The 26,612-nt window shown below is 36.0% G+C and overlaps 1 protein-coding gene across 1 annotated transcript in view; it reads left to right on the top strand.

The window, feature by feature from the left end:
- Positions 1-3,265: 3,265 nt before the first annotated feature.
- Positions 3,266-26,612, top strand: part of LOC136832888 (uncharacterized) — a 50,162-nt gene continuing 26,815 nt past the window's right edge. Inside the window, exon 1 of the mRNA XM_067094546.1 lies at positions 3,266-3,384. Within this exon, the coding sequence (XP_066950647.1) occupies positions 3,381-3,384 (4 nt within the window). The 5' untranslated portion in view covers positions 3,266-3,380. The remainder of the gene's footprint in view (positions 3,385-26,612) is intronic.

The raw sequence follows: 26,612 nt of genomic DNA, 5'->3' as shown, positions 1-26,612 counted from the left end.
GCCACACGTGTCAGACTGATGTTTTGTTCTGCAGTATTTTGGACACTGTTCTCCTGTGTATCTCTCAGCAGCTTCAGGGGATCTTTATCTCGCAGAAAAAATTGCTCAAATTGGCGGCTTCCTTTCCCCTCGAAATGAAAAAGTTGGTGTAAGCCATCGAGGGAAGATATCCTGTTTAGCTTTTTTGATAAGGTCCCTCAACAGGGAACTTTTACTAGGCATTAGGTGTTATTTTCTTTAGAGCTAGTGCGTGCTACTTGCTCTGTAATGCACAACTTTTCCCATTCTGTTAAGGGGCCAAGTTGTCACTCTGCCATATGCAAGAAGTTATCCTGTGAAATGTCTTTGTAGCGGCTAAACAGATGGTGATGCTCCACAGAATCATGCGCCTCGACTTAGTTTTTGACCTGTATCATTGCTTATGTAAATTACAGCTTTCTGTGTAATTCTTGCAATGAAAGTTTTTGTATCTTTTTAGATCCTGTGGGTGTTATCTCGTTCTATTTGAGTTATAGTAATAACAAAAATAGTAAAATCTACCTGAAAACCCTAAGGTCCGTTTTTGCATCAATGCCTCCAATCAATTCGTTTACGTGAAATGACCACTGCCATTGTGATGGCACATCTTATGATTAAATCGATAAATTAGTTAAGTCTAATAAGAGACTTGGCTCAACAACACTCTTGATACCTTTTTATTTCTTGTCTAAATACGTTTTTATGCAACTTTTGCAAAGCTCTCACTGCCGTTCTTTCTTATTCTTCTGCCTTTATAACATCTACTTCACAATACCTATAGGGACCAGCCACACGTTTTCCAGGGATGCATGTTCAAACTCATCACACCATTTTATTGGTTTTTCACCACAATTACATGCAAAAGCCTCGTTACTTAAAAAAGCTTACAACTTCCCTTTCTTCCATATTCTTAATCTTCCGCGAGTCTTCACATCTCTTCGCAATCACCAGTCAACACTGACATACATAAATCTTGCACTCCATACTGTAACTACGCCCTCTTCTCTCAACCCAGATGCCTGTTCCTATAATGACTCCTTCCCTAAGCACTTTTAGCCTACCTCAGCAGATTCTGAACAGTTCTGAAGATACATAACACGCTGGTTTAAACGCAATTTTTCAACAAGCCAATCACTGTTCTTTTCTAAGTTCTCAAGTAATAAATGCAGCGTTACTCTATATTAAAGTACCGATACTTAAAGACGTTTGGCTATGAGAAAACTTGAATGAGGCTTGAGAAATAGCAGATCTTTGCATATTCCAAGAGGCCAGCATTATTACCACGAGATATATGAAACTGCACCAAACCGTAAAATAGGGAGGCTAAACGCATAAATGAATATATACACATGGTTCGCACTGTGACAAAACAGCCCTGATAAGAATTCTAAAGTTTGTAGATTCGATAAATAATCTGTACCTTTTGACGTCTTTACCTCGCTCGTTTATTGTGAATGATAACCGGAGGACAATTTATGTAACAAAAGGATGATGTTAAAACTGCCTTTTTTTCTCGTAGCGGAAGAATAAAATTTTTCAGACCCCCTTTTTAAATTTAATTACCATCCAGTAAAGTAAGCACTTACCAATTTACAATAAAATTCAAAGGACGCATCTTCACTTTTAATGCGAAGCAATATTAATCTTTTTCTCTGATTGAACAGAATACAAAAGAATAAAAACCCAGTGATCGAAAAAGTAGTAGTTAAGAATTATCAACTGTGAGTAATCACATCAAGATTATTTTCCTTTAACTGACTTTCGAATCAAAGAAAAATTAATTTTGTTCTTTGTTGTTCCTTAATAAAAGAAGTATGCGTCTGTGCTTGCGAGTGGGGAGGCAGGGTTTTGGGGAGGTTTCTACGTTCAGCCGATAATCCCAAGTGTAAGTCAGGTAGCTGATGCTGCAGAAGTTTCATGAGCAAAAGCTTTATCCAAGGCACAGCAGTTATAGTGTGAATGCGCAGTGAGCACTCATGTTTTTTTCTTAGATAACTTTATTCATTTGGGAAAACGGCTTTATATGTATATATATATATATATATATATATATATATATATATATATATATATATATATATATATATATATATATATATATGTGAAATTTTTATCACACCATGAGTTATATACAATCATGAAGCTCAGTAGGTAGACCGTCGACTGGAGTTGCTGGATAAGTGTCTGTGTCGAGGATCGAGACCCGGCAGTACCAATCCATTTATCATTTATGAATTCCCCTTCGGTGTTAATTCCCCATCGGGGATATTCCCGAGGTAGCGTCAATTTGATATTAAGCGACATTTGTAGCTTCATGATTATATATATATATATATATATATATATATATATATATATATATATATATATATATATATATATAAAGCCTTCAATATCCTTTAATGTCCAGTTCACCATACCTCGGGAATAACTTACACCCAAGGGGAATTATAAGTGATAAATGCTTCCTCCAAGAAAGGTTTCAAACAGAAGCCTGTTTTAGAATCAACGACAGGCAGTGACTTAGACAGCCATCGAATTCTGCCTCGGACGAAGCGCTTATTACTTGCAGTTCCCCTTGGGTGCAAGTTATTTCCAGCGTAGAGTGAATTATTTATTAAACGAACTTTGTAGCTTTGTATTCCGTGAATATGAAAAATGTCAAGCTTGCATGTGAAAAAATTCATATATATATATATATATATATATATATATATATATATATATATATATATATATATATATATATATAAATGTACGTATATACGTAGTGAGAAATTTTTTTGGCTGATATGATAGGATTTCCCTTTATCTCTAATGTACCATATATATATATATATATATATATATATATATATATATATATATATATATATATATATATATATATATATATATATATATATATATATAGGGCAACTGAATAATATCATGAAGCCAACACAAAAAAATTAATGAATGAATGATAATCAGCTTTAAAGAAAATTTTACTTTTGTGAAACATTCGTCTTTATACTGCCATATTACTAATATAAATAGATAATACAAATAGCGGTTTGCCGTACAAGCGACGTCACTGAGATCATGATTTTGTCACGTTTCCTCGAACCTCAGGTCAAATTGAAGTTGCTTGGCGTAAATAAACAGCGAGCATGAATAAAACGCCCTCTCTCTTTCTCTCTCTCTGGTTCAAAGAAATTACTTAGGGTCCTAGAACTCTCACCGCGGGAGGCCTCGGGAAAGTGGCGGTGCCGAGTTCGCCAAAGGCAGTAGGATCCACCTCCACCTGTCTGTCAGTCTTCATCTCTCACTACAAAGGAAAAGACGTCTTCCGCAATTCTCGTCTTTTGGGAACTTACAGAATGTGTGAGTAATTCTGCGCACCGCGTTAGAAGTGACTTCCTTTAAACCTGAATGACCTTCAGAACCAAAAGTGATCTATTTATTTATATTTGTGTGCTGGTGTGAACGATCACCATTTGCTGATGCGTGCGCAAGAACACATGTGCGTGTATGTATATATATATATATATATATATATATATATATATATATATATATATATATATATATATATATATATATATATATATATATATATATATATATATATATATATGTGTGTTTGTGTGTGTGTGTGTGTGTGCGGCCCGCGTTTGTGGATGTGGTATGTCTGTGTGTGACTGCCGTACTTTAAAAGGAAGTGGAAAGACTTCGCATAAAACTATTGAGCCATGGTACAGTTATAAAGTCCTGTTATTTTCACAGACTTTTAAATGAAAGTATCCAGGTTTAACTGATGAGATTAATTTAATTTCTTCTGGGTATGAAGCCTTGTATACCCTATCACTTTAATTCGATTAAAATCGCAAAGAAGTTCTTTTTAGCAGGTAGGTAAGAAAGGTGATCGATTTTTATTTTCGAATGTTTACTGAATTGTTTAGAATATGGATAAATACCGATAAACATTTACAACAGATATGGGAAATTCCCCATAAATCAGTTAGTAATAAAAAAAGTCTTAGAGACTCATGCACTAATTTTTAAAATCACATTCCCATGAAGGTATTGTCACAGACGTTCTCACACTCACCAACCTCGATGAATAGCAAGAGTTCAGCTGGTAAATGACTGGCCAATTTTCTTACCACGTTAAACCTAAAGAATCACTGAACTTGATTAAGTTACTTGTAAGTCAATGTGCGATCAGTATTTTTCGTGTGAAAGCGGTCAGTAATTACCAGCTTTCCATTGGTCAGCGGGTTTCCAAGATTTCTCGGTTGTTCCAGGTTGATAATTTTTTTTTTGTTTTTTTTTTTTTTTCTTGAATTTTGTTCTGTCCATGTTACTCGCTACGAGATACGTCCAGGATGCTGGTTGGTCTGTTAGTGAAGATAAGATTGGCGACGCTATTCATGTTACGTATTTATGAGCAACTCTGAGTTAGAGCAGACATCCGTATGTGGTAGTTTAATGTTTGCAAAGCTGCATCTTAGAAACCATAAATATCATACTGAATGCAAGAAGGCAGTCACGTCGGATAAAGTCGCAGCCGCTGTGAGCTATTAAAATTATGAGGAGCTAATACGAGTATATAGTAACTTCAACCGTGCACCTGTGCTTTGGTTATAAATTTCTGGATGCTTCTGCCATCGACCCTATTCAATATTCAGCCATGCTTGTTCAGAAAGAAACTTTCTGCATGAATTCCGAAGAATTGAAATGACTTACCCGGGCTTGAGACCACTTACAAAGAGTTGTGGTTCTGCTCGCTTGAGAAAGAAAGAATTCAGTTTTCCACCCTGCTATGAAAATTGGACTTGTTTTTGAAGAAAAAAGTTAATTATACCTTAGTTTTACCAGACCACTGAGCTGATAGCCTCTGGGCAAAAGCAAATGAATGAGGAGGAAAAATCATCAAAGCTTAATTCTGGTGACCATGTTTAAGATTTCATGATTATCATATCAACAGAAACATCCAGGCAAATGTCTGCATACGTGACAGGCGAACCGTCCTTGAACCACTACCACGAACTAGGAATTTGAGGCTGTTGTGATTATACAGTAGGTTCTTTGTTAACACTCGCCTGTCTTCAAACTGTTTGGGGCCGTTCCGTTTGGTTGTATACCTGTTTATTTTATTTATTTTCATACAAATATTTAATTATTTTGCAAATATATATACTGTATATACAGTATATATATATATATATATATATATATATATATATATATATATATATATATATATATATATATATATATATATATATATATATATATATATATATATATATATATATATATATATATATATATATAATAATATATACAGAGTATATATACACACACTTATATGTACTATATATAATTATATATATATATATATATATATATATAATTATATACAGATATATATATATATACACATGTACTTATATGTAATTATATAATAATTATATATATATATATATATATATATATATATATATATATATATATATATATATATATATATATATATATATATATATATATATATAGACCCTGTTTTCACTCACCTTCTTACGTGGATTTTGTGATGTTCTCAAGCACGTTCCTTTGTGCTGCATTGGATGTATATGTATATACGAGTATATATATATATATATATATATATATATATATATATATATATATATATATATATATATATATATATATATACAGGTATATATCTTATTGGTCACAGTAGGGTACTAATGCTACACACTGCAAAGCTGTACCAATCTCGTATTTTCAAAATTATCCAGTGTTTCCGGAAAGGCTTTACTCTGAAAGCTTCTAGATCCAAAATGATATGAATAAGGACTTTATCCTTCGGAGCGGGATTTAAGCCCACATCATTAAGAGAACTAATGTTGTACTTAACCCACAACGGCACCAAGGAGAATAGGAACACTAATTTATCTCAACTCATATGTATATACATCTGTCAAATTCAGCTAAACTTTAATGTACTGAATGGTTAAATGAGGACTAAAATTAATGTAAGTTATTGACTGGAATTACTGAAAAAAATCTGTATAGTTATCATCTTATGAGTGTGATAAGGAGTCTTCTCTTCATCTGGAGGAAATTTAGTCAGAAAATGCCTCCGGTTTTAGTATGTCCTTTAAAAATCCTTTTTAATCTAGAAAAAAACCATTCAGAAGTTACAGAACTCTTTTTAGTGTCTAAGTTTAGCAATAAATCTTTACTCTGAAATATTCTGCTGAATACAAAATGCAAAGGTAGTTTCGTCATTAAAACCGTATGAATGATTGTCAAGCCAGTCATTCCTTCATAAGCGACTACTGTCTTTTTTAGTTTCTACTCTTCGCCATTACGAAGGGTTTCATGTTAATAATAAATACTGCATCACAACGTACGTATGTAAAATGTACATTTGCGCTTGGTATATATGTTTCATGTGAATATTAAGTGTTCTAAAATGATCCAGCATAGAAAATTCCTAGTCATTGCAAATCTATTTCTTTTTATGTTTGGGGCGATTCATATGAAAAAAGATTTCACAAGTAAGATGAACGTGACTTTTCTGCACGGCACACTCCTCACTGCGAAGACGTATATATATATATATAGAAGAATATAGAACTTAGGCCAAAGGCCAAGCGCTGGGACCTATGAGGTCATTCAGTGCTGGAAGGGAAATTGAGAGTAGAAAGATTTTAAAGGTGTAACAAGAGGGAAGCCTAGCAGTTGCACTATGAAACAATTGTTAGGAGAGGGTGGATAGCAAGATGGAAGAAAGAATTATATGAATGGAGGCACAGTAAAAGGAATGAAAGGGGTTGAAGCTAGGGGTCGAAGGGACGCTGCAAAGAACCTTAAGTAATGCCTACAGTGCACCGCGTGATGTGCACTGACGGCACTGCACCCCTATGGGGCTGTGAAGATGTAATACCTTTCATCTGCGCGTGGAGCATGTTAATGAAACATGTCTGGATGCAGAATTGTCTGGTTCATGCTGTTCATTATCCTCTGTCAGAGAACTCAGATGACTAGTGTGTATCAGCAAGTATTAATAATTTACCCCACTATACTAGCAAACTTTAAGTCTCCATTTTTCATGTATGATCGTTCATGATATGTCTTGGTTCGTGTGTTCTTTCTATTTGTTATAGAATCGATAAGATGAACTGACAAATATAATTATATCCTTTCGTTCTTTCTTCACTGTTTCGATGTCTTTACTACCCTGCTATGTAATGAGTTGAAAATGGAACAGAGGAGTGAATACTTCGAAATGTAGAAAGTAGAATGCTTACACAAAAGATTACGAAATTACACAGAGCATGGCGTATTAATACATACATACATAAATATGTACACACACCATAAATACATGAGTGTGTGAGTGAGTGTATGTACCCAAGTCATTCAAAAAGAGCTCTACTGTAAGTACAACCTGAGTCCTGAACTCATTCTGCACACTGGTAACATTACTGGATTACACATGCCAAATACGAAGCCTCTTTCGTATGATTTAAAAGTTATAAAAACAACATATATATATATATATATATATATATATATATATATATATATATATATATATATATATATATATATATATATATATATATATATGTGTGTGTGTGTGTGTGTGTGTGTGTGTGTGTGTGTAAATGTGACAAGATGTGCCATGGGGAGGTTACGAGGCCACCCATCTGATAGAAGGAACTCTTCTTGATTTTAACAGATAATTATCAGAAATATTGTCAATAAAAGAGGGAAACAGAAGTTAGATTGCTAGCAGAAACAAATAATTCCAGCCTAAAACTATGATAAATGGGATGGAAAAAAAAAGGAAGGTACGACATGCGAACAATACATCTTTTTTTTCTGTTAAGCACATTTAGAAATTCGACCTCTATCATTTTTCCACAACAAGTTTGGATCTAGTTAGAACACCGAAAAACAAGACAGAAGAAGAGTTTTTTTTCGTTAACATCCGCCTTTGTCTATCAAAGAATTGTATGGAAAGGAGAAAGAACATAAATAACAACCCTGTCTTGAAGGCACCGCACATCGTTAAGTCACGGGACTGCCATACTGTTAACCACACAAGACCATTTATGTGGAGCGAAGGCAGGTGGAAGTCACAAGAAATATGAAGAGTTGAGTCATTAGCAAAAGCATGACTAGGAAAAGAGGTCAACTCAAGGAGGTTATTGACATAGAAGAAATGAGACCAGAGAATGGAACTCTGAGGAACACCAACAGACATTGGGAAGGGAACGGATGATGCTATCCTGACATAAAGCCAGCTAAAGATTTGACATGATGCACCATCAGCAACAACACATATAAAGCGGCTTTATGAAGAGATAGAAAAACGTTTATAGGATGCAGCAGTCTTAAGCCGGGAGTTTGGTTAACAGTCTGGTGTGACTACAAACGATTTCCCAAAGTCACCCAGACAGGAAGACTTTATTTTAGTGAGCAAGAAGAAAAGGTTAACAGCATATCCTACTAGCCGGTATCTCTTCTGACTACGACTTATGAGACTCTTTTTGGCTTTGTTCACTGAGCGTCTGTCGCTTGGTCAAGTTGCATAATCTATTACTTAAGACCAGAGTGTTGTTTTTGTTTAAGTTTGTTAATCAGTTATCTGTCTGCATGTTAAAAGGATCATGCAGAAAGTTGTGAGTGGAATTTTCTACAGAACTGAATAGAATACAGAATTGAGGCCAAGGGCCAAGCGCTGGAACCTGTGAGATCATTCAGAGCTGAAACGGAAATTTACAGTAAAATGATCAGAAAGGTGTAACAGGAGGAAAACTCGCAGCTGCACTGTAAATCAACTGTTAGGAGAGGGTGGAAAGTAAGATGGAAGAAAGAGATATGAACAGATGTATAATAAAAGGAATGAAACGGCTTGAAGCTAAGGGCCGAAGGGAGGCTGCAAACAACCTTAAGTAATGCCTACAGTGCACCGCACAAGGTGCACTGAAGGCACTACTCCCCTACTAAGAGAATTTTCTACAAAATTTCATCAAAGGTGGTCCTGTGGCTGCCAAGAATATATCAAATTTTGGAATAGCTAGGAATATAACTTTTGACTTTTCACTGGAGTCACAGATGAAATAGAAATCTAATATTTATTATAACTTAAGAATTGATATTTGGCCTGAGTACTCCACTATTAGAGCCACATTGCAGAGTACGGTTAAGGGCATACTTGAAGGTGAAAGGTCAAATACATGTTAACCTGGGACATAATTTAATAACTTTACGAAACAGATTTCATTTTGGCAGACATACTTCACTAATGAAGCTGATTTGCAGATAGAGGTCAAGCCGTGCTTGCAGGTCAAATGTCAAACATGAATTTAACCTTGGCAATAATCTATACGTGATGGACACTGTATTTGGGATGCATAATTCACCAGTGAACCATGAGGTCGAGGTCAGGTTTACGGTCATAGTTTGTGATCAAAGTTCAAATGTGAACTTAGCCATAGCTCTTAGTTATACGAGACGGATACTTCATATTGCGATTGGGCTCAAAGTCACATTTAAACTTAGAAGTTGAAAGTCAAATAAAGATTTAATATTGAATATAACTTTTCAATCATACGAAATAGGCCGCATATTTGACATGAAGCCAGTAATTTTACCAATGCGCAGAATGAACTCAAGATCAAAGATGCCCTTTTTGAGTCCCTAGGCTACGTAAATGGGCTTTATCATTTTGTATTTTGAACATTCTATTATCATTTGTGATGGCATTCCACGCCATATGAAATCTCGATAACATTCTCCGTCAATATAATGACATCCCTGGTATATCTCTTAATTCTGAACGTTACCAGTCAAGTCATACTCTATTTTTTATTCATAACAATTGTCCAAATAATTGGTCAATGCTCTCACCATAATTAAGGAAAACAACTGTCATTTGAGAGAGGCAAATGACGGCTCAACAGAATCAGAGATGAAGTTTAAGAAACGTATTATATCACATAAGCAGAGGCAATGATGGCCTGCATTTGGAGTGTCTCTGATTTATATAAACCACTGTAACAAAAAGGAGCAATCATGATTCTAACTCGGAGAAAGAACATTAGATATATAATAACTCATAATGATTTCAGGATGTACCAGAGCTATCAACATTATCAGTGCAACAGAGACATCAACAGCAACAACAGGAAATTTGTCGTGATAACTGAGATACCTTTTTTGTCAGCAAGCCAGCTCCACATCAACTCTATAAATCAACTCGCAAAGAACGCTGCCGTTCATAACCTGATAATGAAGTTAAGTACCGAAAACAAAATAATCGACCTCATTTCCAGACTCAGGTTCATACGAATTAGACTGAAGATGACTGAACGCATACTGCCAGTCTTTATGGTTGCGCCTAAACGCGCATTTCCTGTCTAATTTCGTCAACGCACGAGTGCGGGATTCCGCGAATGGAGCCCATTACACCGCTTAACGAACCTTCCCATGACGCGGGATGAAGGATTTCTTCTTTGCTCTGCAACTGGCGAATGGAAGGCTTCAGGAAGTGAAGCTTTAGATTCGCTATACAGACGGGACTCGGCGCTCACAGGCTCTTTTTATTGTTGTTTTTGCAACATTTTGCTTACAAGGGTGGAAAAACAAAGTGGATTAAAGGTTTCAGGAGGTACGTTTTTTTTTTAGCTTTTAATGCAGTTTTCCGTTCATCAAATCTACATAGAATTTTTGCTGACAGACAACGTCCATATGAACATCTTGAACTCGAGAGTGCACAATATTGATACATATAAGGCAATTTGAAATATACTAAATTTTATATAAGGCAATTTGAAATGTGATAAAGTTTACATATAAGGCAATTTTCAATAAAATAAAGTTTCATATCTTGTACCTTTTCTATTCCATTATTTATTCATTTGTTAATTTGCCTTTGTTTTCTAGTAAATGATCTCTTCCTTCTGTATTTCCTATGTAATTTCTTTAAAATGAAGACCATATTCTTTGGAAGCTTGAGTTTCAAGTCAATGGCCCCTGTGGGCTTGTTCCATATGAATCGGGCCCATCTTCTGAATAATAATAATAATAATAATAATAATAATAATAATAATAATAATAATAATAATAATAATAATAATAATAATAATAATAATGTATGTAATAAAAATCCACAATAATATAGTAAACTACATTACTATGTAAAATAATATAGTTTACTATATAATTGTGGATTTTTATTACACAGATTGTTTTTCACGAGACTGTGAATTTCTTAGCAATAAACTTAATAATAGTAATAATAATAAGAGCCCTTTTGTATGCATTAAGTATCAACGACATAACATTCCTGATTTTAAGAGATCTCTCTCAACGCTTTTTCTACAGCGATTTTTTCGCAAAGAGATAAGGATGCACATGGTGTATGAATGACAGCGTGACACTGCTGACGAATGACTGAATTCATGGATAATGCCTCTTATTTTTCTGAGCCAGGCGAAAGCAGTCCTCAAGCGGGCCTCTGTTGACAGATAACACGAGCAGAATGTTAATGAAGTCATATTCTGGTGCTTCAGTGAGGTTTAGGTACACATTTTATCTTGCCAGTTAGTTGGCATTTTTGCAAGATTTTACTACTGGGAGTTATAGACAGCTTAGTGATATATATATATATATATATATATATATATATATATATATATATATATATATATATATATATATATATATATATATAATATATATATATATATATATATATATATTTTATATATTTATAAATATGTAGGCTATATATATCACTTATACCTCTCTAACAACCGAATGGTTATCGACGTCGACTGAAAGTGGTCGATACGTACTGCCGGGAGTTCGAGTCTCCTAGGTACCGAATCGTTTATCAGTAATAACTCCTCTTCGGTGATACTCCAGAAATAGAGTGAATTCGACATTAAACATTTGTAGCTTAAAGTTCGTGAATAAGAAAATGTCACGGTGATGTAATAAAATTCACACACACACACATTATATATATATATATATATATATATATATATATATATATATATATATATATATGTGTGTGTGTGTGTGTGTGTGTGTGTGTGTGTGTGTAGTGTGTATATATATATATATATATATATATATATATATATATATATATATATATATACATACATGTAATTAGTATTAATCCATTTCCTTTAAAAGGTGTAGATCTTGAAAAAAAGACAAGTCAATGATCAACGTCATTTTCATACTTTAACTTTTGAATCATGAATGAATCCCCGTGCAGAAAACTTCCACAACATTAACTGACCAATATACTTATACAGCAGACTTCTCAGCAGCACCTTGAAATTTGCTCGCACGCCAACCTTCATCCTTTATTCTTTCCACATGACCGAACCTTCTCATAATGCACTGACCCATCCTTTCACCTATGATAACCTTTTTACCACCTCTATGTGTTGGATCATTTCCCACTTAGGATACGTAAACAATTCATTGTTACAGCGTCAATCTCTTTTTCTCTCATTCATATTCTAAAATCAAGCTTTACTTCTACAAAGGACAGCTGGCTCTGCAATTCCATCATACATCCAACCTTGACTTCCATGGACACCATAACTTTCCTCTCTTTTTTTGCGCATATCCTGCTTCTGTATTCTGTGACTCACCTCTTCTCTCATCTTACTATCACCCGGTATTTTTACATCCAGACTATGATTAACTGCTTCCATTTTCCCACCATCAATATTAACATTCACTGCTTCTTCTTCAATTGCCATTCACCCTCATAATTTTAATCATCCTCATAATTGCTCTCAAATTTTCCCTCTTAATGCCTTCCTTACATCCTCAGCAATCATTTCCACACGTATTTTCTAACTTACATTCACCTCTTATAGGTGTATGATATACTTCCGTTATTTTCCACATTCACCAAACCTTCAAAATACTCCGTCAACCAACAACTGCATTCTCTACAAACAGCATCTCTGTATTTGCATCTTTTGTTCTACGGCCCTTTAGCTCATAAACTTTTCTCCCCTCATTCAATTCCTTGTAGAACACTTCTTTTTCTCCCTAAATGTCCTTGCTTATCTTCTTCCCTCTTCCCAACCTTCCCTCTATTAAAAATCTTCTTCTTCTGAGGAAAGTACGGCACAACATTCATTATTCACATAAATAAAAAGAAAAGCAGTAATGTCAGCAGCGACACCTTCACCACCAAATGCATGCAGCTGGATCGATAGAACGCACTACAGTGAATGAGGTGACCTAGCGATAAGATAGCGATGGAAGCCGAAATTTATGGCACTCGTCAATTGAAATGGATGAGCAATGCGTGGTCGCTAAATGCAGTAGAGTATGACGTGGACGGCCAATGGAAAGTTAACTTTGAGTTAATTAGTTTGTGATCGGTGTGAGGCTAAATTAGTATTTGCACAGGAGCTCTAAAAAAACTCTTAATTCTGACTGTCAAAGGAATCCACCTACTCATTTATTCACTTAGAATTGTTTACACAGCTTTCCGGAAGGCAAATGAAAATGGCAATGTAATGAAAAACAAGATCTTTCATGAAACTTGATCCTTGTGGTTGTTTTTAAAGGTATAAATATCAACAGTTTGAGTGAAAGCATTCTTGAGAAGGGGAAGTGAATTTAGATACTCCTTAAGTTCCAAGTCTTATCATTAACGCCAACCCCTCTCTCTCTCTCTCTCTCTCTCTCTCTCTCTCTCTCTCTCTCTCTCTCTCTCTCTCTCTCTCTCTCTCTATTGATTAATTACGAGGATATTCATGATTCCGTGAGGATAAGCTTCACTGCCTGTAAAAATCTAGGTCGACCATTGGTACGTGTGTCATGAAACACCCTCTGGAAGGCGTTTTCTTTCAGCTGTCTAAACTGTTTCAGACTTTCTTTTCCGCATTTTGTTTTGTAATTGTCTGTCGCCCTACCATTTTTCAGGAATGCTGGGCAAAATGGCTCAAATGGAATATGTAATATATATATATATATATATATATATATATATATATATATATATATATATATATATATATATATAAAGACGTATAGATACATGATAGGTTTGCATTACACACATTTCCATAGTGTGTATACACACACATACATATATATATATATATATATAATATTTATAATATATATATGTATATACAGACGTATAGATACATGAGAGATTTGCATTACTCACATTTACAGTGTAGGTATATATATATATATATATATATATATATATATATATATATATATATATATATATATATATATATATATATATGTGTGTGTGTGTGTGTGTGTGTGTGTGTGTGTGTGTGTGTGTTGATAATCTATCTACAATCCAGCTACCACACAAAAAATCACGAATACAGCTGTTAATTCTGGAGGAATCCGTGGATGATTCAGTTGGTTCTCCGTATAATACTACTTAGGTCGAGATGACTTTGCACTAGTAGCTTACCTTAGCCTTTTTCGTTCTTTTTAGATGAAGGCCTTGTTCAGTTTCTCAAAGTACGATTTTGTCTTTTTTTTTTTAAGTGTTTTGCGGTTGATAAGAGAAAGAAGCTGACAGAGACTACCTTCTTCATATATATGCTGAATCAGTGCTTTAAAAGCTGAATCATTCAGCTATATGACTACAATAAACCATGACTTAAGATTCGAAACGTAATTTCACTCTTGGAAGCGAAACAATATGTTTTCCAATGATGCGGAGAACGCGTTAGTAAAAAAAGAATCATATATACAATAAATGCAAACGTCTGCTGTACGCTATCGACAGCAGCGATAAGCAGTCCTAAGTAATGAATTGGGATTCATTCAGTCAAATTTTCTTATAACCCCGTATATACTGTGTTCCACTTTTAACACCTTTAGTTCATTTACAATTTCTCATTTAACCTGCTTGCTCTCTACCGCGACGGTTCCGTAACTTTTATCAAAATTCATCAGCAACAACAACAAAGTAAAAAATGCGCCGAAGATGCTTCGGCGCAATCGAGTTTTCTGTACAGCGTATAATGCTGCATGAAACTCTCAGCCACGGCCCGGTGGTGGTCTGTGTTGTTGGCACTTATAACGGTGCCAAACGCACTATCATGGCTAACTTTAACCTTAAATAAAATAAAAACTACTGAGGCTAGAGGGCTGCAATTTGGTGTATTTGATGATTGGAGGGTGGATGATCAACATACCAATTTGCAGCCCTCTATCCTCAGTAATTTTTAAGATCTGAGGGCGGACGGGCAGACAAAGTCATCTCAATAGTTTTCTTTTACAGAAAAAAGGGAGGGGGTGTCTTACACCTGCTCGAAGCGATTTTCTCGCTTTAATGTGAACATTATGAAATCCGTCCCTTTTTACCTTTGCTTTATAGAGAACTAGCGACACTAGTGGGTTACTTCTTTTCCTTAAAAAAAAAAAAAAGGTCATATCCGGTATTTTTGTTTCTGACTAATATAATGGCAATAAAAGCGATAAATCAGGAGATAAGAACTGTGCAAGTGCTAATGCACTCGTCATATGCTCCATACCCTGACGGGAAATGAATAAGACATAAACTGTACTTAATTAGTTGAAAAATAACATTTGAAATATGCATCTTAGTGCATAACAGAGTACAGTACATAAAAGAATACATATATAACTGGTAATAAATCTATCGAGGTTTGAATGTCCTCTTCAGGATCCCCGCAGCTTTTTAGGGTTCATTTCATTTCTAGTTCCTGGCTCAGGATGTCGACTTCATTCGCCTGAATAGATTTTGTTTTTCGACGTAAAAACCAATGGGAACGGCAACGAAATGTCCTTATCTAGCCCAGGCCCGGTGAAAGGAAGAAAAACACGAAGAAAATACAGACTCAAAAATGAGACTGAAAATTAAAGGAATACTGTATCTGGTTACATAACTTTTCTCGTGGTGATGATAATGCACGAAAAAGAGCGAACAGCAAGCCATGGCCCAAAACAATCAGGTGAAAATTGAAGAAAGCTCTTGCGAACAAATAATGAACATCAATCATCTGCTGCACATTTCAGCCTAGGTATGGAATGGTTCAGCTCAACAGGTTTAACTGTATATGGAAGATCAACCTGGTACTTGTAAATAGGACACACTAGTGTCAGTGGGACGTAAAATCACTCCCTAATACCGGTCTCTAGCTCGCATAAAAGAGTAGGTTTGAGTGTATTCTTGACGTCCTTGCATCTTTACTTGCAACAGGCCTGAGAGGTTTGCTGCGAGCGGCACGGGGTCACAAAGTAGACCAAGGGGTGAAGGAGTCAGTTATGTCAAAGATTTTGGACAGCGAGATTCTTATATAGGCTAAGAAGTTATTGGGCGATTGGAGTTGGGGTGGGGTGAGGTGGGGGATTTTGGTGCGGAGGCATTGCTTTAATGGAGGGTGGAGGTGTGTAGGGCGGGGTCGACCAACATCACGAATCCCGACGGATAAGTAGGGGCTGTCTGTGCATTTGCGTTGTCAAGCAAGTGTGACACACGCACTCTGCCTTCAATTTCATCTCGTTACCTTAACGACGTGACAGCGCCACGAAGCTGCATTCTTATTATTATTCTTACAACCGAGATAACCAAAGAAATGATAAAAGCACAGCTGAAATGATGATGGTGTCGGTTCTCACACTGCTCTGTGTGAATTGATCGGATCGATCGAACGCAAAGCCGAGGACGAAGTCGGTCGAGGTGAAGTTTCGCAGCTTTTGTCACGCATCGAGCGCCGGGAGCCTAACCTCCGCTGGATCACTGTCACATAAACAAACTTCCGTTCTCAGTCGATTCGTCTAGACAGACGTCCCCATTTTTCTGTAACAAGCAAAAGGCAGAGAAAGTAAACACAGGTGGCTGATACACTGATTTACTGACCATTAGTCTCGGCACAGGTGCTTTGCGTAGGCTACATAGTATCCTTACACTAAGTCACTTAATCTGGTAACTATGAGCACCAATTTGAAACGTTAAAGTATTATCTGTCTAAATTTCAGTTCTGTCCGTCAAAGAGACGAATAGCGTCGGAACATAACAAGAATTTATTTCCTCACAGCTATGTTAGTCGGCATTTCTTCAATGTTATTCAAAGACAGGTGAAGGCGAGAATGTTGATGAAAAAGAGATAACAAATGGGGTCAACCCTTTATACTAATACATGTCTATACATAAATACATTCATATATACATTTATATATATATATATATATATATATATATATATATATATATATATATATAGATATATATATATATATATATATATATATATATATATATATATATATATATATTTAATTATTTATTAATTCAACTCTTGAGCGATGACAGGCAGGTGGCACGTTCAGCTAAAATCCCATTGTGCTTCAGATGAAGTAAGCAGTGAATTATGTACATGGTAATTAGACGACTGAGATGGATGCAACCAAAAATGTAAAGGGCATGTGGCTAGTAACCTTATCCAAAAGAATTGCTATAAGAACCGGAAGATTAACACATACTGACACTAACGGCCCTTCTATGGAGAAAAAAAATGTATGATGGAATATATAGGAAAAGATGTTTGATAAAATATATATCAAAATTATAGGGAATAACCTTACTTTATATAGTTACAACGTTATATGATACGCTTTTGATTGGGGAAGGCAGGTGACTGAAAAATTTACAAGGGGAAGAACAGAGTGGGTTCAAAAAATGGAAAATTGTATTTGGATCAAATGTTTGTTATGAAACAGTTGTGTGAGACTGAAGGTAAAAGGGAAAATCTGAATGTGGTGGCATATATGGACTTACAAAAAAGCTTATAACAGAACTGACAGATGAGGAGAGTTTGAGGACATAGAATAAGAGCCAAGTTGGTGAGAGCGATTCAAGTTACGATGTACGCAAAGCGTGTGTAAAAATATGTCGACAGAAAACTGACTTTTTCTTTTTATTTGTCTAAGACAAGGGTGCATTATGTTCAATATCTTAATGAAATATAAGAACTCGAGAAATCAAATGAAGAACTGGACATAGATGCAAAGCTGTGAGATAAAAAAAAATCATGAATGGTGTGTGGGAATAACTGATGTTAGCTGATGATAAGAGCACTTTTTAAGGATAGTTAATAGAAACTGCAGAAACTAATGGAAGCTTGAAGTTGTTTGAAAGAAGAGAAAGTTGAGAGTAAATGTGAGGAAAAGTAAGGTTTTATTGAAACCAAGGAGATGGAGTAATGTTGATATGGATGGTAGAAGACTGGAAGTGGCTGACATGTACATGCATTTGGGAGTAAATAAAACAGATGAAGGTATGATATGAGGTGTGTCACAGAAGAAGGTAGCGGGGTGGGTGCAGAGATTGGGGAGAAGATTTAGGAGTGTCTATCGGACTCAAATTGCAAATGTGTGAGGGGACTGCTGAGACATTTCTCCTTCATGGGTGTGAAGTGTGGACGCTGAATGCCAATTAAAGAAAAATGCTTGAAGTAGCTGAGACGAAGTAATTGCATGGTGAACTTAGATTAAGTTATGAAATGGTGAATGAATGATTTTAAGTTATCAGGCGTCGTGACTTCTGTGGTCATTGACGCCGATGTTAATTAAAGGACTACATATTGTAGTATATTTATAATATAATTAAAACTTGTAGGAAATAAAATTATATCTTATGTAAAACTCCAGCTTCTAAAATATATTTAAAAATGCCACTAGCATCATACATCACATCCTCTCCAAGGATCTTGGCAAGGATGCACCCGCCATCCCCACCCCGAGCTTCAGAGAGGTATCGGACTCTTAAACCCCAAGACAGGGCATTCGACCAACAAATGCTTTACAGTCAAGGGGACTAAGCAGTCCTCACAGTATGGGCAAGGCCTGCCCGTCGTTAAAAACTCATGTGTTAAACGAATATGGCCAATGCGAAGACGACAGAGGGCAGTTTCCCATCTTCGGGGCATAAAGTTATACTTCCAAGGAGATATGACACTTTTGATCTCTCTCATCTTGTTCTGGTCTACAGAGTCCCAACGGTGTTGCCAAATATCACAAAGACACCACCTGATATTCGGCCAGAAATCACTGTGTAATTTTGGTTAGGCTATCTCCTTGAATGTAGTTCTGCTGCAGCTGTTTTTGCAAATTTATCAGCCTCTTCATTTCCAGGCACACTAACATGTGCTGGAACCCAGCAAAATTCCACTCTGATGCCTCTGCGCTCAAAGATCACAAGCCACTCTAGAATCTTTAAAACTAAAGGGTTGGTTGGATTAAAATGTACTGAAGCCTGTAAACCCTTTTTGCATCACTAAAAATTGTAAAATTGTCATCTTCCATTGTAGCTATTTTTTCAACAGCAGTTAAAATCGTATACAGCTCTGCTGTAAAATTTGATGCCTCTAGAAAGTGTACCCCTGCAATTAAAAACATTAGAATGTACTCCAAATCCAAACATCTGTGAATATAAAATTACTATTTCGATGACATTCTGAATGTTCTAAGAAAATGGATCGAATTTCTTCCTCTGCCATATTTCTCTTAAAGCCTGTAAAATAATGACAGAAAGAGACTACTGGAAACTTCCAGGGAGGGGTTGTTGGATTCCTAAAGGGAATCACTCCACTACTGGTCAGATTCAGGCTATTCAACAGTTGTTTTACTCTACTGTATATCGAAATACGGAAATAATTAGAAATGATAAACAAGCTAGTGTACAGAAAGAACTGGTCAGTGTTTTCAGAACGTCTGGTCGTGTGAAAAGAAATGAAGATGATGGTTGAGCGCAAACAGTGCATAATTCGCAATTATTAGGAGCAAAGAGGAGAGGAAGACCTAGCAAGATATGGACCGATGGAGTGAAAGAAGCATAGAAAGTAAGGGCCTTGATAGACAGAGTGTGTAAGAGGTTCGACACGCTCCTGGTAAGATTCAAGTGTAGGTGTATGAAACAATTAATGATGAAAAAGTTTTCTGCACATCGGGTTCATTCATCATTCAGCAGATTAAGCATGACTGTGATAGTAATCATCGTGATGTTTTCTCAGGACCTACTTGGTGTTAAGGGAAATAATGTCGACGTGTGTGTGTGTGTATGTATATGTATATATATATATATATATATATATATATATATGTATGTATGTATATACTTATATACATATATGTGTACTTGTATATATACATATATTTACTTTATATATAATATATATATAATGTATAGATGTATGTGTTGTGTATCGATTACGCAATTTCAACGTTAGACTTTTTAACTCTCTGGTCATAATTAATCTGACACGAACTGAATGAACTCTAGTATAGATTATCAGAAATGAATATTAACAATCAGTTGGAGATTTTATTCAACTTGTGTAACGCTGCAGTTGTTGATTACGTGGCAAGGAATACCATTCAGTTACAGCATGTAGCCTACTTTAATCAAGTAAAACTTTGACCACGGTCTAGAGCACGATTTCGACTACATTTTAACCATAATGAACCACACGGAATTTACTAAAGCCTGTATCTACCAGATGCAGCGACCCATAAAAGCAGTCTTCGTGGCATTCGTGTCGCACCTTACCCTAGACACAGCTGTGAAAGTCGATGTGCGTTTCATCACATAGCCTTTTTTCAGAGTATGCCAACCGCTTAGACCAGCCATGTCGCTCGAGGGAATGAACCTTGATCCTGTTCAAAGTGTTAACTCGACGAGCATGCGTGCATTGTAACGATGTGGACGAACACCCAACCACAGCTATTATGACAAGCGTCCTGACGTTAAGTAGGAGACTTTACGGGTTTCTAGACCCTGACAATGTAAACGTTAACGTTAAACACCGTAAAAACTTATCTTGACCAGAACTGGAACAAGCACCTCATTGGTGTGAACTTGTTTTTAAAGAATCAGAACTCATCGTCCGATATCAAGCTGAAAACAGAAACTGCTCATTGTTCTATTTCCCTTGTAGAAAATAGATAAAAATAACAGAAATAATATATATATATATATATATATATATAATAATATATATATATATATATATATATATATATATGTAATATATATGCATATAAATATAATACATACATTTTGTATTTTTTTCTTTTGCTTTATGCGCGCAATCAACCGGAGTGTTGTAGATTTACTTTGTACTGATAGAGAGAGCCGTTCTGGCTTTCAAGCTGTTAAGTAAACTTCTCAAACTTTTTAAAAGGAAATTTTGCCTCTCACATCTTCAATATGTAAGTTTCGATGAAAATAACGATGGGAAAATCATGAAAATTTCGTTTTTAACAAATTTCTCCAAAATTTACGTGAAGGAGAGAAATACTGGCACTAAACATGGCAAGGGATTCCGAATAGAAATATATATTTCCTTTTTGCTTTATTATGGCAACCAGGAGGTCCTCGGTATAGAGAAATATATGTTGGAGGCTCATTGGCGTAGTTAATATCATCTGTATTTTATGACCGCCCTTTTCTAGGCCGAATTTTTCCTCTTAAATATCATCTCTATCTATACTATGACAGGCGTTTTTGGACCGGGCGTTTTTAGACCGACCTTTTCCTCTTTAATATCTTCTCAATTTATATCATGACAGACACTTTGAACGCTTTGTAAATGCCTTAACCATCCAACCATACTTGTGATATTACGACCCAAATCGAGAAAATCCCAGTCCAGTTTCTTGCGGCAAAAATGACCAAAACGTGACTTAGGGCTCCCCGCGTTGGTGGGGAGATGAAACAACTCAGACAGCGCTCCTGCTGTTATTAGTGGCATTGGCGATAGCTTTCTATGGTCTTAAATGTGGGAAGAAGAGATGAGCTCTGTAACGTGAAAGAGATTTTATTTCTTCGTGGGTGAGCTTTCCTGTTGGAAAGTCAACTGGTTAGCGTAACTGAAATCGTAATAGGCCTAATTCAAAGTGGACGTCATCTGCGCGTTCATATACCACAACCGGGTCATTGAGAAACAAGTTTTTATAAGATCTGAAGAGGACATCGGATATCAGTTTCTATCTCTCTTTATATATATATATATATATATATATATATATATATATATATATATATATATATATATATATATATATATATATATAGTCAATTACAAGTTAAGGTTTACCTGTCCCTATTTTCATTTCGTGAACGCAACGACAACTTACTTAATCATATGGAATAATTATTTTGCAAATTTCCTCCCCGAGTAAGGGGAGTTTGGACTAATGTTTCAGCGCCTGTAGAATTAGACCACTTATCTTGAATTATCCTTGTAGAATTAGACTTTTTATCTTGAATTACTCTTTGAACGAGGGAAATAATTACCAACACAAAGACTACTCTTTGTAAGAGTTAGTATATATTCTCCCTGAATAAGCTTCCTTTGGAATTCAAATTTCGTTGGACATAACTTGTGGCACTGCCACGACCGTTCAAACGAAAGACTATCCCATGTTTCGTATGTTTTCCTGTGGGAAATGTTTAATATGGTTACACACATTAAAAGGACTGTTAAATAAGACTGAGGGCAATACGTAAGGTGGAAGACACTGAAATTTAGTTAACTCCTTTCCACTGTACATTTATTATTTTGTATACTGTATATTTTATTCAAAACCTGCTAAGCTAACTTATAATTACTAGAATTTCATCAGTTAAGTAAGAACGCGGTATTACAAGCAATTTCACAGCATAAATATAGATGTAAGAAGGTGGTTAACTGATTATATATATATATATATATATATATATATATATATATATATATATATATATATATATATATATATATATATATACATACCTCAGCATTGTTCATTGTGGTTTTGTTGGACAGTATCCCGTAATGAATACGGTATTTAGCAGAACAGCCATTGTTTACAATGCAAACACCAATTTGTGGTCTCTTAGCAACCTCACTTCTAACGAAAGCATTAATTGTCAGCGGGGCTCATTTCCGAGAAAGTGACCAAGTGAAAAGATGGAGAGAGACAATTGATTTCACTGAAAGTTTGGTGAAAAGCATAAAGAGAAAGTCCAATACACAAGTGAATAGATTAACGATCACTGAAAGTTGAGAGACATTAATAATTTGGTGGGCGAAGAAGACAAGTAAACACAAAAATAATAAAAAAAAATTGGCCTTTTTCAAGTTTCACGAACAAGAAAAGAAAATAAATGTTAACTATATCAAAATTTCGTTTACCGAAAGACTGTTTAAATAACGTTCTTAAGTTAGGGTGAATTTACAGTTTTCAAGGGTTTCCTAACTATTCTAAAAAGATAGACTACAATTTTCAGTGTCCCTTCATTGCACCGATTCATCGGCCATTTGCTTGCGATCTTGAGCTCAGGTAATTTAGATTTTCGCAGGAGCGTCACACAACATCGGTTGGTTTAGAGGAGTCTTAGAGGAGTCTTCTCGTAAGGTCTGGAGCATGAACTTGGTAACAGATGGTCCTAGTTACGCAGGTACGTTTAACAACTGTACCACGCGTTGAGTTCTCTCTCTCTCTCTCTCTCTCTCTCTCTCTCTCTCTCTCTCTCTCTCTCTTCATTTCTGAGGCTGAGACGAAAACCATTATCGTTGTAAATCCCAGTCTGGCTTCGATACCGAATCACAGGATAAGCAAAAATAATGTTTTATTTCCAACGATGCTTATTATGAAGGACGTTTATACTCATTAAAACGAGGTTAAGCAAGAGTTAAACATTACTAAATAAGGCAATCAGAAATTCTGCGTCTAAACTTCTAGTCACAGTAGTACTGAGACAGGTGAAAAGTAAAAATAATTTTCTTAATTCAAATTCATTTCATCCTTACAAGGGTATTGATAATTTCCTACACATTAACATCTGCGGATGTAATCATGCAATTCCACTCTTACGACAAATGGAAAGCACTCAACCTTTCATATACAGTATATATAAATGTGTGTGTCCATAAATTAAGGCTCGGAAAAAACATCCACACGTGACCCAGAGAAGTGACTGTTACGACACCATAATGCCATTATAAGTGGTGGCAAAACGCGTGTGGTAAAATTTCGTGCAAACCCTGCAATTCTTTTTCTCTCAAGAGAACGCAGGTGGTTTTTGCGAATGGAGGCAGCATGTAAATGAGGCCCCAGAGGAGACTGAATATCCCGTTACAAAGTTCCCCGCAAATGGACTGTGCAGATTAGGAGGCCTAGAAGAGGAGGAGGGACCACTATGGGGAGGTCCTCAAGGAGGTCACCGGGTGGGGCCTCTGTCCACTGTTGGGGATCTAGGGTAGGGGGGAGGGGGTCCGATTCATTCCGAGATGAAGGCTGTCCTCTCTGACCCACCTCATTTTTTGTATTTCTTTCTTCTTTTGACATGGAAATTTGCGCTGACGTAAAACAATACATGAAAATATACTTAGAGAGTAATGCTACACGGGGAATTTCATATAATCACAGGTGATTGTTATTCGGTAGGGATTATCACGAGGTCATGATATATTCTTATAACAGTCTGGATTTCATTTCTAGGGAGTTTTCTTCTTAAAAATGTGAATTTGTCCCGACTCGAATCTTAATCATTTTGTATCATCTTTTATTTACACAGTCCTATCGTTATTCCCACTCAACAACTAAATAAAGAAGGAAAGCAAGTAATTTAGCCCCAGGCTTGTTAATCTTTATTGACTCTGTAAAACCAAACTGATGACTGGCGTGGCAACAATACTCACCGACTGCTAGGCTTGCTACTCAACTATCTGATATAAGTCTATGACAATGCAAAAATTTACACACATTTTACACACACACACACACACACACACACATATATATATATATATATATATATATATATATATATATATATATATATATATATATATGTGTGTGTGTGTGTGTGTGTGTGTGTGTGTGTGTGTGTGTGTGTGTGTGTGTGTGTGTGTGTAACCTTGCAGGATAAGGGCATAACATATTCGGCTTGAGACGAAGCACAGCATTCATTTTAAAGTTAAAATAAGCATTCATAGTTTTCATGACTCAGACTACACTACTTATGGGAGTGGTTCTTGCTTTTAAACTTACCATGAATCACGTGATTTCAAAGAGGCTTTTGCTAAGAATTCGGTGATACTGACCAAATGTACATGGTATCCTAACTTAATATCTGATATCAAATACGTGACTGATCATTCATTACATATAAAATAAAAATATAAAGAGCAATTATGTACAGAGACGGGAGTCGGTCGATGACCAATACTAACAACTAAATATCTACTATAACTACTGTAATCGCCACATTCTCCTCGCCATTAAGACCCAACGGTTAGAGTGACAGACGAATTCATGGTCTGTGTACATATCGGTTAACCTGGGGATTACCTGAGGAACGACTCCATGGCTCAGGGTTTGGGGGATTACCTCACCGGTGGCCCCAGCCCCCGTGGGGACTTTTCGCACTTCGAGTCAGAATTGCGTCCTGCATTAGGGTCGCCGAAAAGGCTGATGGCATGACATATTAGCTCATCAGGTAGGATGGTCGGGATAGAAAGAATAGGATGGAATTTAGAATTTACGCCAGAGGCCAAGCGCTGAGACCTATTAGGTCATTCAGCGCTGAAATAGGCGGAAATTGATAGTAAAAGGTCTAAAAGTTGTGACAAGAGGAAAATCTCGCAGTTGCATTATGAATCAATTGTTCGGAAAGGATGGAAAGTAACATGGAAGTAAGAGAATATGAACGCAGTTACGGTAAAAGGAATGAAAGGGGTTACAGCTAGGGGCCGGAAGGACTCTGCAAATAACCTTAAGTAATGCCTACATAGTGCAGCAGATAATTGCATATTTCATAAGAATCGTTCAGATAGTGAAACAAGCATGAAATTTTGCACAAGTGCTCTTTAAAGTTCCCTCTATCAGAAAAGGGCGCTGGCCACGCAAAAATTTAATATGGCGGCCAAATTCCAAGATGGCGGCCAGTATCGACAGATTTTGGCTAATTTTTCACTAGAATGGCATGTATTTGCTTCTAGCAATATGGTAAAGCTCTTCCATACTATTTCTTGTGAATATTATGTTTCTGTAGCTTCCCAGTACAGTTTACCTTTTAAATATGGGGGCTATATGGCTGCCAAGAAAAGGTAGAAACAATAATTATAATGAGAAATAATGCCCGTTCAACAATTATCGTTTTAAGCATGGATCTTGGTTTCTGTGGTTTTAAATCCTAATGAGGCCATCTCTTTCGAATAACTCATCAATTTTGAAGGAAAATTAATAAATGTAAAAGAGTGTATGTCTGCACACAACCAGGGCACACTGGTGACATCACTGCTGTGTAACTCAGCATGGGGTTCAGTGCCAGCTAATCCAGCTTTACTAATCCTGTAGTCTTAGACTAGTAGTTGTAGTATAGTTTAGTTTAGTGTCCCAAATGCTTTCTAACAGCCCCAGACCAGCTATAGTTAGATAGCCGCACCTGAATAGACAGGATGTGCCAGCGGGGAGAGCCGAGCCAAGGGTATGGGGGCTGTACATGATGGTTCATGTACTTACCGGATGGTGTACAGATCACACGG

The sequence above is a fragment of the Macrobrachium rosenbergii genome, chromosome 50, assembly GCF_040412425.1.
Source record: "Macrobrachium rosenbergii isolate ZJJX-2024 chromosome 50, ASM4041242v1, whole genome shotgun sequence".
Taxonomy (NCBI): Eukaryota; Metazoa; Arthropoda; class Malacostraca; order Decapoda; family Palaemonidae; genus Macrobrachium; species Macrobrachium rosenbergii.
Note: the sequence above shows the minus strand (reverse complement) of the source record. Positions and strands in the feature narration are given on the sequence as shown.